Source organism: Periophthalmus magnuspinnatus, chromosome 15 (assembly GCF_009829125.3).
Source record: "Periophthalmus magnuspinnatus isolate fPerMag1 chromosome 15, fPerMag1.2.pri, whole genome shotgun sequence".
Classification (NCBI taxonomy): Eukaryota; Metazoa; Chordata; class Actinopteri; order Gobiiformes; family Gobiidae; genus Periophthalmus; species Periophthalmus magnuspinnatus.
In genome coordinates this window covers 9,446,868-9,462,209 of record NC_047140.1, presented here as the reverse complement: position 1 = coordinate 9,462,209, position 15,342 = coordinate 9,446,868, and the positions used below count along the sequence as shown (strand labels likewise).

At 38.2% G+C, this 15,342-nt stretch overlaps 1 protein-coding gene across 1 annotated transcript in view; it reads right to left on the bottom strand.

The window, feature by feature from the left end:
* Nucleotides 1-297: 297 nt before the first annotated feature.
* Nucleotides 298-15,342, bottom strand: part of kif20ba (kinesin family member 20Ba) — a 72,630-nt gene continuing 57,585 nt past the window's right edge. Inside the window, exons 30-34 of the mRNA XM_055227347.1 lie at nt 13,865-13,906; nt 8,323-8,397; nt 7,392-7,509; nt 2,436-2,572; nt 298-391 (exon numbers count right to left, since the gene is read on the bottom strand). Of these exons, the coding sequence (XP_055083322.1) occupies nt 311-391; nt 2,436-2,572; nt 7,392-7,509; nt 8,323-8,397; nt 13,865-13,906 (453 nt within the window). The 3' untranslated portion in view covers nt 298-310. The remainder of the gene's footprint in view (nt 392-2,435; nt 2,573-7,391; nt 7,510-8,322; nt 8,398-13,864; nt 13,907-15,342) is intronic.

The following is a 15,342-nucleotide window of genomic DNA, read 5'->3' as shown; positions in this document are numbered from 1 at the left end:
TTAAAATAGCAGCTTTTAGTGGTTCATTCTATACAAACATGAACACGGCTAAATTAAAGGGAATAATTGCAAACTAAAGCATAGCCTCTCCTAAAGATTGCACATGAAATAAAATAGATAAAAATGAAAAAAACTAAACAAAACAACAAAAACACAGTGCTTATAATTTATAGACTTAACATAATATAGGAAAGGCTATAAAGGATAATTCCCTACAAAAATCAACACTTTTTTAAACAATAGAATATCAGCTAGGTTTATGCTAGGTAACAAACGTGAAGTGAAACATATTTAGTGTTTGTTTGCAGTTTTATTTGACCACCCGTGAGCGCAGACATCGTTTAATGATCTGATGGTCGCTCTCCTTCTCCTCCGGCTCTCGGCTAATGATCTGAAATACAACAAATATATGTTAAACCAATGAAAAGTGAAGTGGGAGTCACAGCTGGGTACAACACTGCAAAAAGTTAAAAAGGATACATGTTGATTCTGGTAAATTGGTAGCTTTACCACTTTTTCTTTTTTCAATTTAAAAACTTTTCTGTGATATTGTCGATTGTTTCCATGTATTTGGGCATGCTCTGTCTGGCTTCAGTACAGATATGTTGTATGAGCAGCTCTTTGGGTTAAAATAGGTCAGCTGTGTACTGTCAGCATCTAATTATAAAGCGTTTTATTGACCGAGAATCATGAAATGCAGGTTAGTATGCTAGTAGTTAGCATTAGCGTGTCTCCAAAACTACATTCTGGTCTCTGAAAGTTCTGAAAAGTGCTTATAAACTCATTGTGGTGAATAATTAGGATGCTCAGAATGCATAAGGTAAGAGAGGAATAACTTTGGACCTCTGCAAACAGTTTAAAATGAACTAGCTCTGTTTTTCATGTTTTAATGAAGACCTATTGTACTTCTGTATAGTTATCTTCGAAACATGTGGATGATTATGTTATAATTTGCACATTTTAAATTGGAATATTTATCTAAAACGCCCTAAGTGAGAGCTGACGTTGACATAAACATCACAACAGAGAGAGCCGTGGACCTATCAGATTTTTTTGTCAGTGGTACCAAAATGACTAACAGACTCCTACGTAAATCACCGATTAAGAAAATAAAATAGGAGAATGGGCATATGCTGGTGGCAGTGAAAATAGGGACTGATCAGTAAATTGGCATCTTGAAAATAAGTGATTCAAGATGACTCAAACATGAATAACTCCAAAAAAAACTTCAGAGGGTCAATGAAAAAACAACTGCTTAAAAGCCCATCTCAAAAGTCCATTCTGTAGAACAGGTCTGATTTGACACTAAAAATGACGTACTTTGACCTTACGAGCTCTTGACTGGGACAAGACACATTTTGCTCAAATACATGGAATAAAATTGGGCACAAGGCCTTTAAAAAAAAGAGCTCTTAAGGAGGCAGATGAAATATAATTATTCAAATGTGTGAATCTTGCACAGTGCAGTTTCTTCATCCAGCTGATTTGGAAGAACCTACTGTAACGTTAGTCCATTTTCTTGAGTTGATACTACACAAGTTCTGCCTTTTGCTTCTCTGTGCTGCTCACACAGCAGGACGTCACACTTTGACCGCTTCATTAGATTAAAATGTTTTCAAAAGTGGAATAACGATGATTCTGCTTTCCATGGGGAAGCTTCCATACGTTTTCCATATGGAGTGTGTATGTCTATAGTGGGGAATAAATTATTTAAACTTCAATAACTTAAATAACAGCATGAGGATATAAGGGATCTGATATGAATACTCCACAGTATGATGTGGTCTGGCACAATCTGGATTAAACATGCACTATGTAAATTTTCTGGGTTCACCACCTGCTCGTCTCCGTGGAGATGTTATTGTTGGTATGTTACACAGTAAGGCATTAAACTTCTCAGTTGAGAAAGGCTGGTGATACTACCAGGCTAACTTAGAGGTAAGACCTATGGAGAGGCAAGCCCGCTCACAGTGAGAATGCATGTTTCTTTGTAAATAAAACAACAGAGCCTGTGATCAATACAAGTGTTCATGATCTTATTTAGCTGTTTGATTTTCAACAAAAAATGTGAGAGACTAAATGAAAACCGGTTGACTAATGCTAGCTAGCTTGTGACTGATACAAAATCAGCTCACCTGTTGTTCCAACTGTTAAACAAGTCCTTAAATCAATCCTTTATAGTGACAAAACTCAGATTAAAGTCTAACGAGTTACAAAGCTTTAGAGAGGGCAGTGCCTCTAGCTAGCTTCATTCAATAGAGTACGTTGTTGATAAAGTATCAAAGGAGACCTGCAGGTAGCGACCCCCTTCCCCCGAAAAAGTTAGAGTGTGCTTTTTCATATATAACAAAAAAAGAAAAAAAGCTAAACAATCATATCAGTTATATCAGTGAGAGTGGGTGGGTGTCATGAAGGTGGTGGTGGGTGTCACTGACCGGGTGGGGGGGCATGTCCATGGGGGAGGAGATCTCGGGCCGGTACAGGTTCCTCTTTTTCTTCTTGCCTCTGAGAGAGGGGGAGGAGCCAGAGGGGTCCATGTCCCGCCCACTCACCAGACCCATCATTTTCTTTGCTGTGGGGACACAACAAAGGGATCTTTATCATTACTGCTGTAATTCTGCCTTTAAAAACTTGGGCTAGCTGCAAGGTTGGGCAATACTTTTAAAATATATATTTTTTTCCATTATCACTAATTGTCAGTGATCAGCTTGAGTCTTAATAATGGAGAGACCTACACCCAATTCTCTGTAAAAGTATGTGGTTTGCAGCAGAGTTCAGAAAGACATTACATTGTTTGTGTTAAATGGCACTTGGATTTAAAGTTTGTATTGCATTTTTAAAGATTTGTATTAATGCACCAATACCACTTTTTCCAAAACAAGTACAAGTATGAGTACTTCACTTTAAGTACTTGCTGATACCGAGTACTGACACCAGACCTGATTTCTCCAGGGGTTCTCCTACAGGCTCTATTACTGTGGTAAATATAATTCTTTATTTCAACATTTATTCTCCAATATGATCATTATCCTATGCACTTTTCATCATATCATTTAGATCTAATTTCATAATAGTAAAACTTACTTTATCACAGGAGTACTTATTTGAGGGACTGTTTTAAATTTCTACTAAAATCATTATCGGGATATAATTCCAATATAATTACTACTTTGTTTTGGCGACTGTGCTCCGTGCTAACTGCTAAGGAGCCACTTTTAGCATAGGCTAACAGTGTTATCACGTTATACCTCTTTTAAAAGCTCTGGACCCTGTCGTTTGCAAATTTCAATATGCCACATGCACAAGTAAAGAATCCCCAGCAGCATTTAGCCACATTAGTGTGCTACTATGTAAACACAAGCACTGTAATGATATCCTCTGAACTAAAAAAACCCTTTAAGTTCCAGATATTTTCATGGTTCGTGTGACAGTCACATGTGATTAAAGATGAGATTAATATGCAACAGTGAATGTGCTTCTTTATGGTCGACTCATCACCGCTCAGAGTCACCGCTCAGCTGAGACGAGCTGTGAGCGTCAAATTAAGCCATAGCACAACAGTGTCGGTGCATCCACACAAATTTGTTTATAATTTGACTGAATCAAAAAACCAAACAAAAAAAACCAAACAAAAATAAATCAGTACGAGGGAAAATATATATGATATGGTTACTTCGCTCAGCCCTATTTCATTCAAGGACTAACTTGCTCAAAGTTATTTCAGTCTGTGGTGGTGGTAAGTCATTACTGTAGCACTGTTCCACTGGGGCAAACTGACAGGTGATTGAAGCGAGGCTGCCAATCTGCACTATCGGCTCTTTTGACCACCATCACTCACTCACATACAAGTGTAATGCCCAAGGAAATGTTTTTACAAAGAACAACCTCTACAGTGACTAAAGTCTACCAGTACATTTAAAAGTCTGTAAAATGCTGCTCAGTCTAGGAGTTAAATCAAACTTAGTGATTACTCCATATCTCCTAGGTGAAATGATAGGTGTACTAATAGGTGACACTACAGGTGACACGACAGGTGAGAGGTTTGAGGGTATGTAATTTTTTTTGCAGAGAATAGTTTACAGGGCTGCACCTAATGATTATTTTACTGGTTGACAAGTCTGTGATTGCACCGTACACTGGGATTTTTAAATACATTTCTAACCACAAATGTAGAAATACAGTGACTCAAGGCTTTTAGACAGAGAATGTTTACAATAAAGTGCATTATGGATGAAGTACAGAAATGGTTTAATCTTTCCTCCATTTATTTTGGGATCTGTAAGGACTTGTTCACACTTATAATCATCACTATACACTCTATAAAAGTCAGCTATTCACAATTATTCAAGTCAATCGCCGCTGCCCCAGGTCACTTAACGATTATAGCTTTTATGATTGACCAACTGCATCCATCAGACCTGTCACAATAATGACTATATTGACTTATTGTTCAGTATATGTTAGGAACACGATTTTTGGGGTCAATATAGTGTATAATGTATATTTTCTTTGCACTACTGGGAAATTTTTGGATATATAGGATATGATTTGACCGTAAAAGCTTGAATTAATTATTTCTATGGCTCATTACAGATGCAAATTAACAACTTAAGTGTTTCATTCTGCTGTTTATTTATTGCAGCTCATGGATTTCTATTTTTCTATGTAGACTCTGCACACCTGACTGGGCGACAGGTGCGTCGGAGGAGAAGCACTTTGTCTGAAAGGTTAAGAAAACTCCCGCACACTATCCTGAAAAATGTGTGAATAAAAGTGAAGCAAGAGTGAGACAGTGTGAGGGAGTTTTCTTAACTTTTCAGCTCATGGTTTTCTAACAATACTGTAAATTTAGAATAGTTTTTTGAGGTTTAAATCTGCTCCTGGGTTGTTGTGTCAGTGGCATAAATGACCAATATATCAAACTTCAAAATACGTTATTGTGACAGGTCTAGGGTCCATTAAAATTTAGTTTAATTTGCAACTCTTCTCAAATCCCTACTGTACATACAACTTTACTCCGTCAGAATCTACCCTAGAGCATATTTTGACATGTAAAGCAGCTCCCATTTGTCCTTTTTGTGTTGCCGTACAGATGACCTCCTGACCGCGGTCCGTTGGACTGATGAAAAACGGCGTTAGCGTGGGCGTAATCGTTTTGATCAAATTTGAATACGGAGCGTGCGGTGGAGTTAGTCGTACTGTCAGAGAGGTTGCATCATTAGCGAGGTGTAGTTTAAGGCATGGGCTTTCATCACGGCATTGGTGGTGGGGCAGGATTGCGTTAGTTCGCTTGTTTCTGTACGACGATTAAACATGCAGCACCGCATATCAGAAATGAAGCTGGAATTAAGACTTTGTACTTGAAAGTATACGTGACTATTTTTGGACCTGTGGCTTTGGTTTGTAACATGGCTGCAAGATTCAGTTAGAATAATCGGACTAAATTGTTAATTGTGGGTTATAAACAGGCCAATACATGCCATTTCCTACAATACAGTATTCACCATAAAGCCAGCACATTTTTAATAGAGAAATACTCCTCCCAGCTGGCATATTTTAATTTGTGGTCATTAAAGAAAAAAAACAACAACAAAACCCTCAAAGACACTACTGTGTTTTGCAGCCCAGCTTTGAAACTAAAAATAATATATGAAAACCTACTTGAGGTGAAAGTCCTGATATTTACACATAAAACAGTCCACCAGAGTAAAGATTCAAATGCAGGGAAAATTTTCTATTTAGTGTTTGATGAGATTTTCAAAAGCAACATGAACCTAACATAACCTCTTTAACATCACATCTGCACTGTGTTAAAGCTACCATCTGTAAGGTTATTCAGATTTTTTCACCACTAGGTGGCAGATGTGAACCCCTCCCCTCACCTGAGCACCAGTTTTGGCCTGACATCTATTTATTCATGTATTTACTGGATCCCCATTAGTTCTTAGAAAAGCAGACTATTCCAGTGGCAGTATTTGAGAATACGACAGAGGCGGATAAGCCAATGTAATTACAGATGGTCGCTTTAAAAGGCTGTATCATCTTGGAAAAAAATATTAAAATGCAGCTTTCTCATTTTATAATTTTGTTGTGGGTGTCCATATTAAAAACATTAAATAACTGTCATCATTTGAGAAGTGACTGTAATCTGCATTTCAGAACTAAAACCCAGAGTTAGCAGCATTTATACAGAACAAAGCAGTTTGTTATTTTCAGATAAAGTTACTTTACGATTGGCCAACTGTGACCATTTAAGATGCTGTTACTAAACTTTTCTGGTGGAGGCTCCATCACCTGCACGTCTCCATGGAGATGTGACTGCTCTGCCTTAAATGAAATATGTATGGCATTTAACTCTGCCATCTCAGCGGAGACAACTAGTTGACACTGCTAGGACAAATTACAGATCAAATCTATGGAGAAGCAATCCTGCTCACAGAAAAAATCTATATATTTAAAGACAAACAAACAACAAAATACTTGAATAAATGCAAGATCAATAATTTAAACGCCACACAGTGAAACATTTTAGGCAAAGCAATAGAGGCAATGCCATCAATAGCATCTCCATAGAAACAAGCAGGCGTCAGACCTTCCTCCAGAAAACTTACATAATGCACCTTTATAATTTAAACTTATTTGGGATTGCGATGACTCTTGCAGCCCTACAGTGTGAGCGGGGCTTTTGTCCTGACATAGCCCTGTGCTCTGAGGGATCTTCCATAAAAGGAAGATGCGCCGGGCCTTTGCGCGGTGCTCATGGCTTTGAACAAGATTATTCTCATTTCGGATTTATGTGCAGATTTTACGCCTGAAAGCTCTAAGCCCAGGTTAATCCCCCAGGACCCGAGCGCGTTTGACAACAAGCCAGAACTTATCGTGGATTCTTCTACAAAAAGTCACCAACTGGAAAAAAAAAAAAGTTGTCTAGTCCTGTTTACTAACCTCATTTATCAGCAAGTGTGCTGTGGTCTGGAACTGGACTTTGACACTATTCATGTGTTTATATATTAGTACCTAGAGGTACACTGCATAAGTTAATGGAACTTTTCTTTTTCCTCTACCTGCTTGTTTATCTGAGATGTTATTGCTTTGCCTGGAACGTTCCACAGTATTGCATTAAACACATCCATGTTACATTTCTTCAATTACATATTCTACAGCTAATAAAACACCTTAAATGGCCTTCATTCTTCATAACTTCATAACTTTACTGTACAGATCTAAACTACAAAGTTAGGAGTTTTTAATCAAGAATAAAACAGGAAATTTTGTCATTTGAGGTGGAAATTCTGATGCTTCAAAAATCACAAGCTTTTGCTTAGTGTGAATAATGGCATCACTTTCACCTAAACTTTTTGGCACATTGGAGTGAGAGCCCACACACAGACCTTTGGAGCCCAGCAGAGTGGGAGAGCTCTGGAGGAAGTCCCCAATCTTCTGCAGCGTGCCCTCTTTCCTACTGCGCAGGCTGCTCTGGGAGTCATGGCGACCGTATGCACTCGGCTTCTGAGACACAGGAAGAGAGCGATTTGAATTAATACTGAATAATCCACTAAACAACTTTTTGTAAACCATGTGGTAATATCACTAATTTATACTGAGATGATCTTGACCGTGATTTATAATAAAAACACACTGAAAGAACAGATGCTGTGAAATTTCAAATTAAAAATGTCGCTACAACGAAGATGTGATACATGCAGTATGAATTTTTACCAAAAATAAATTTCATTTTAGTCTTTTAACTAAAATCAATCTTTTTAGTTTTAGTGTACTTTTAATTTAAAGAATGTAATACCAACTTAGTCAATTAAACCCATATACTTTACCCAACACATTTAAAACTGAAGGTTAAACCTGACATGTATGAACAGTATATGTTCTCCGTGGTGGCCGTGATCAGATTTATATAATTTTAGGCCCTTAGAAAGAGTCCTCTTTGTGTTTACTTAAAAGGCGCACTGTATTTTCTAGTGAGAGTGTCCAGAATGTTCTACAGTATGGCATTCATCTCCATGGAGAAAATTCTGTATCTGTCCCTCAAACAGTTGAATAATGCACCTTTAATCAAATCAGCTTCATCAAATCAAACTCTATACATCCGTAGTCAATGCCAGTGTTCTGTATATCTTTATATCTAAGTGTTCTTTATACTTCAGTGTTCTGTACATCTTTTTCCTTCCATTTTTAATTTCCATACAACCACCTTTTACAGAAGCTGTGCCATTCTACACTGCATAATTCATATCTTCAGTTTCTTTTCCTCGCACCCATTCCCCAGCTTCTCCCCGCACTCTCCAGTCACAGTCGGACACTCACCTCCTCTTGGTGTGGGGTCAGCTTTGGCGTCACTTTGGTGCGAGTGTTCCTCCGGTTCTCCGCCTCCACCTCCTCCTATTCACACAATACAAAACAGACAACTGAATCACACAACGGCAGAGATTAAAGCGGCTAAAACCAGCCTGGGAGATGTTTTCCAAAATGACATGATGGTGTAGAATGAGATGGCGCACAAATGGAGTTATGGAATAAAAGAAAAAAAAAAAAAAGATTGAGACGCTCTACTCCACTTTGAGCGTTTTACCAGGCGAAATAATTTCACAGCTCCACTTAAGGCTTATTTACCTGCCAGAGAGTGAGATAGGGACGACGTCGACGAATACAGCCTGTCCGAATACACGTGAACAATGACACCCTGATATGGAGGGCTATTGTCAGGGCGCACTCAAATGGAAGCTAGCAGCAATTATGGCTCTGACAAACAAAGCAGGTTAGCATCGGGCTAATCTATTTCAATTAATGACAAAATCCATTTCTGTTTTAGCGTTGTAAGTTATATTGACAGGTACACTTCTAAACTACACAGTTAGCAGGTTTATACACAGATTATATCTTATATCTATATACTTAATGCAAAAAAATTCAAACTCCATTTCAATACTAAGGAATAAACTCTATACTCGATACCGATTTGGATACTAGGTGGATAATAAAAAATAAAAAAAACACTCTTTAGACAACAGAATGTGATTTTCAATTTTAAATAGTATTACTTTCTTTTATATTCCCATGTGTCCTTATATCTGTGTACTCCCTCAGTCATCCAGGTAGGTTCCATAGTGGTCCATGTGTGTACTAGTCTATGTGTCTTATACTTGTTCTAAAGCTATTCAGGAAAGGTTCATTTTCATGTGACTTTTTTAGTATTGATACCTACTCAAATGCGTATCTAGTTTCAGTACAAGTTTTAGTATTGATTATGGTCTGATTTTCGATTCTTTGACAACCCTAATGGCAAGATAAGGCAGAAGCCACAGATGAATGAAGGAGTAGGCAGTTTCAGTAGAGTTTGGGGGAACAGTTTGAGGTTACAGGATACAGTTAGAAGGAAGGTGTACCTCTAAGAAAAAAAATAGTATAGTAGATAGTATTTTATATTTCAATCATATCCAATAAGCCAGATTGATCTGATTAGCAATTGCTTCCAGTTCCACACATGATAAATCTGGGATTGTTCTCGGCTTGGTCAGACCTACTTAGCTGGAGGATTTTGCCCTTTGTGTCTCTTTTACGTTAGGCAGAGATTACAATCAACACATCAAGCTGATCAGGAGGAAGTGGAGAAATCAAACTTTTGTTTACAGGGAAAATATTACACTATTTTCTGATCTATGTCATAATGCTGTTTCCTCATCACAAACATACCGGGAGTTGTGTTTTGTTTCATTCACACATGTTTAACACACAAATCCTGCATATTTAGGCTGAGGTTTTCTCTCAAATAGAAAACACTCCACCTTGTGTCAAGTGGTGATAAAGGAAGCACTCCACTGTGTTTTTAAACTCAATACAACTTCACTAGAATCATTTTAGATATACAGAGAGCCTAATAATCCAGGAAATCCCAAACATGTGTGAATGAGCCAAAACAGAGCTCCAGGTATGTTTTTGGTTGAGGGAACAATATTTTCTATTGGCTTAAAGCTCACAAGTCGATTTTGGGTCATATAGGACAAATGTATATGACAAAATGCCCTTTCATTTCCAGCTTTCTAAATATAGATTTGTGGTCACATTGCTCCTCTTGTATCCGGAAATGAAGACACCTTCCTCAGAATATATTTTCCCCGACCCAGACAGCGCAGCGTCAGAGATTACATAAACCTGCATCACTTTAAGCTAACTCCCCAGACAGCCTGATATTAGCAAACCAGGCCACCGTGAGTCAGAGGCATTGAGAGAGGGGTTCTATCTGACCTGAGAGAAAAACTGCACATGGAACAGGCAACTAACATCTCAACTGAATAGGATGTGCAGCTGTCACAATTCATTCAGAAAACGTGATACATGTTCTGGTTGGCACTCCTCATGACTGTGGCTGACCCATAGGAGCAGTGATGTGGAAAAGACTATGAACATGACTGGCATATAGGTGTATAACTGCTACTTTGGGCAATTTAGGTACGGCAACAATACAAGGTCTACTTTGTTTGAATTGTATCAATTTCAAGAATAGCACAGCTGCTGAGTGGCTAGCACTTGACAGCAAGAAAGTTGTGGGTTCGACTGCAAATAAGTGTCTGAGCGGGTTATCTTGGGGAACTCCAGTGTCCCTCTTCAACCCATGATGTAAACAGGCTAAATCCTCCAGGTAAGATAGTCCTGACCAATAGCTCAGAATCTGGGAATGGGTTCAAGGCGCTGCACTGTGGCACCCACCGGTCCTGACAGGTTGCCCCGTCGGCATTGAAGGATGGGTCAAATGCAGGGAACTTCACTCACAAGGGACAAGTGTACCTCAACTCTAAGAAGACTAAAAGATGTCAGAGGTAGACTTTGTGAATCAATATACACATGCAAATGCAAGGAACAGCAACTTCAAAAAAGAAAAAAAAAACAAAAACTGCATAGCACTCAGGTGGCTGCTGCCCAAAATATTACTTTTTTATTATCTTATTTTTTATTTATTATAAGCACAAAAAAGTGTGCCTGAGTGTGCTCTGCAGTTTTTAACTTTAGAGTTTGTGCGAGGACAGTAATGCAGTGAAGCAGTCATGGAGATGAGCAGTGATGGGTGGAGATGGGGTGATTGGAGAGCGGTGTAAAGTAAAGTGACGTGTGCAGAGGATGGGCTGATAGAGAGAATGATGAAGAGGAGGATAGAGAGAATGTGAGGCCAGAGTAAATGAGAGCCAAGATAACACACATCCAAACTGAGTTTCGAGACTCCAGATTAGAACCAGACTGCAGCGTGCCAGGACAAGGTTGTCAGAAAGTAAACACCCCTGTTATTAAAGTGGAACTAAACTAAATCAACGTTTTTGTTACTAATCTGTAGGGTTGGACTAGGAATAAGAGGAGACAAGGAGCGGTTTCTTTTATTTGGCAATTTTAGTGCAAACTAGGTATGTCTGCACAAAAAGTGTACTTTTCCAGTGTGTCCAGTGGCCTCTGCAATTTCCAGTACTACATGACATCACACAGGACTTCCTTGATTACAGCCAGATGGTCAAACACCTAGTTACCTGTTAGACCAAACACAGGCCCTTTTCCAAACCGGTTATTCTTCCCTATTCTCCCCACTTCCACTAAACTCTTGGTGAGTGTCCTTCACAGCTGAGCGGAGGTACACTTCTTTACAGTGAAAGCACAGCCCACAAATGTTTCCAAAAATCACATTAAACTCATAATTTTAATACCTCAGGTTTGTTTTGTTAATGCATACAGTCAGAATACACACATGACTGCCTGTAACATGAGTGAATCTTATTTATGAAAGTAGCGTTTTCCTGCATAATAAAGACATTTTGTCTCTGAAGCATTTTTCTTTGATTTACATTTGGCATTACTGATTTATGATCACACATCTCAAACATGCGTCTAGCTCGTCTATCTGGCTGGTGTTATGCCCCCGTTAAGCAGCTCACAGATCTATTACATCATTTGTTTCACTGGCACAGAGAAAAGGGATAATAAATGGGAGATTAAAGGTCCTATATTACGGAAAACTGCTTCTTGTGAGCTTTAAGCCATGTTATAATGTTGTTACTTCCTCAAAAAAATCCCTGGAGTTGTGCTTTGTTTCATGCACACATGTTTGAGTAACACGTTATTATAAGTCTGTTACATCTCCAAAGCTCAAAATGCTCTGTTTCACCTTGTGATGTCATGAAGTGGTAGTTTTCAAGTTAATCTCCTTTTACCTTTAGTTCAATAGAAATAGTCAGTTCTTGGGATGAAAAGATCCGAATGATTCTAGTGAAGGTGTCTGGAGTTTAAAAACAGTTGCGCATAAAGGCTAGTACTAATGTGAATCAAACATTTATCTCACAGTAAGGAGTTTTCCAGTACGAATAAAAGCCTATCTGAGCTAAGTGCTGTTTTCCCTTTCATCTCTAAAAGTCTATGATGTAGTATTAAAACTTCTACATTAAGATGTTCACACTTCTAAATGAAAGTGAAACTAAACTCCTATGGTGCGTTTTTCCACATCGGGCTGCTCTCCGCTGTTACGCACACCTGTTAAGTCAGCTCTGATGCCGGCTCGCTGTGAAGGAGCTGATAAGACACTTCTCAACGCTCGTCTGTTTGGAGCAGCAGCTAATGTGGCGGCTCCTTCGAGAGGAGTGCGTGAAATAAGGATTAGTGCATAGGAAAGGAAGGAGGAGGTAGTTTGGGAATGGACCATACTGTTCTTATACCTCCAGACGCAGCCCCTCCTCCCCTTTCCCTCTCCCCTTTAGTCCTCCAGATCCTGCCCCTCCTCCCCCTTCACTCTCCCCTTTAGTCATCCAGACTCCACCCTTCCTCACTCTCTATAATGTGAGGTTCTGATGGAGCTTAGAGTGCCTGGTGTAGCCTGGGTGTAATGTGAGGTTCTGAAAAAGCTTGGAGACCCTAGCGCAGGCCGGTGGGGGGTCAGAGTGATCAGATAAGTAAGCTGCTGTAGATGAGCCTCCTGCAGAGCTGCACTTAATACTCCACAATTAAATCGATGTCGCTGCTCTCATTCTGACAGGATAATCACAACAGAAAATGGCAGAATGCATGAGACATAATGCAACAGGCTGCTGGTAAATGCCTATGTTATACTGATATTGATGCTGAGGAATATTTCAAATGTAGTTTTGTATCTCCCTTGAATCAATGTAAGTGTCTTACAGCAAAAATCCTATCCTAACCATTGATTGCAAATGATAGAAGTTCAGATAAGGATTATGGACATGTATTATTAGCATGAGTTTTGTTTTTATTGGTTCACTTTGAAAATGTGTGTGTGTATGTATGTATGTATATATATATATATATATATATATATATATATATAAATAAATTGTTATGAAATTAACAGCTGTTTAGTTTTAAGACCATTGTTATGGCTAGTCCAGTATGGATTTTTTTTTCCCCAAGCTGCTATGACTGATAATTTTATCATCAATATTTCTATGAAGTCATCAAATAATTTAATTTAAGGGGGAAAAAAAATAAATAAAAAATGAATATTACATATTATATTCATTACTCATCAATTTTTGCCAGAAGAAAAATACTTTTCCCAATACTTAAAGACGGGGTATTTTGAGGAAGCTTTTTTTTTGTACTGCTTATAGCGATAGCAGTTTTGATAAATCACCTTGCTTCAATTTTCTTGCCTGTTTAACACAACTGGGACAAACATGACTGAAAAGGTCTTTGATTCTAGCACTATTAAGCTCTACTTTGGGTGATGCATGCAGTCATCTAAGTTTATGAATGGTGAATAGGAAAGTGATAACGATGAGCGTCATGGGAGATGACTTATGAATCCTCAGGTTTGAGGTTTTACAGTGGTATGATTTGATGTCTAAAATCATAAAAGTACCTGCAGTGTTGCTCGTCTTTTGCTCCTTCTAAAAATATGATTCTCAAAAACACACAAAAAAGTCAATATAAAGAGTCTGTTAACAAAGGCCTTTTACAAAGACAAAGGGTCACTCCATGGAAAAATCACATTTCAGAGAAAAAAAACAACAAAAAAACTAAACATGGAAACAAGAGTTTGGTCAATTGTTGCTTTGATTATGAAAATTACAAATCTTTTTTTTTTTGAAAAAGTTTTAAATAGCTGGTTGGCTGCAACTACAATTTTAGCAAAATTTCTTTAAAGATTCAAGGGGGGGGGGGGGGGAATCTATTTGAGCAAACAACTCAAAAGTAAGAGCTTGCGTAACTTTCTGCAAAAGCTTTGACAAACATACTTTATTTAAACCTTGTGATTTCACAAACTAAAAATATGAAGTGCAATTTTTAATTCTCTTTTTGGTAGGAATAACCCAAACTATTATTTTTTTTCATGGCAAATGTTAAAACAAATGATTTGAAATCCAGAGCAGCTTTGACAATATTTTGAGGTCAATATTCGAGGGGGTATTAACTGCTAACACATATTTAGATCAAGATGTAACGTTTAATTGTTTTGCAAATGCTCAGGTTTGCAGAAAATAACATATTACATATTTAATACGTTTCAGTTTCGTTTTTGATGCTCTAAGCCCCATCGATTTGCTCCCCACACTCCCCTTTCAGAGCCCTATCACATTACAATCGGTGTGCACTTCATAATGAACCCACTGCACATCACTTTAGATTTGTGAAGTTGTAGTGTACAGTTTTGCATCATGTTATTGTATATTTATGGGACATTAATGTGCAGCAGCATGGATGATGTAAGCTTGTGGGCAGAGCATTGAACAGAATATTACTGAAGGGTTTGAGTAGTGCTGAAGATTGCAAGATTACTCAAACATGCACGGATAACATCTAAAACCTCAAGGATGTTTTTGATGAGGAAACAACATTATAACATAGTAGAAAGCCCCAAATAGTCCATTCTGCATAATATCTCAAATTTTAGATGGAGGTAGTAGTTTGAAGTATATCCAAAGCTGTTGAGCAGAGGGCATATGTCGTAGTCAGATGGAACAAGCCTGAGACATAAGCTCATGGTATATCCCTGTGTGTAGGAGACTATTTGTGCTGTTAGCTCATGCGTCGTATGATTCAGAGTGAGGAGTTTGTCATGTTCGGAGCGTCTTGGATTCACTGAAGAGGACTGACGTGTGAAAGTTTAATGCTCATTCAAAAGGAACATTAAAGCTTCAGGAGTTACACAACGGCCTTCGACAAGTGCCACTCGTACAATCACAGGAATTTGGAATTTTCTACACCTCAACATTCCAAGTAAAGCCAATCTGGCCAGTTTTTCATTGTTAAGAGTTACAGAAAAATAATACAAATACCGTAAGTTTTTTTTTTTCTTATTAAAAGGTCCATTAAAATGACCCAAGCTGATCACTCACT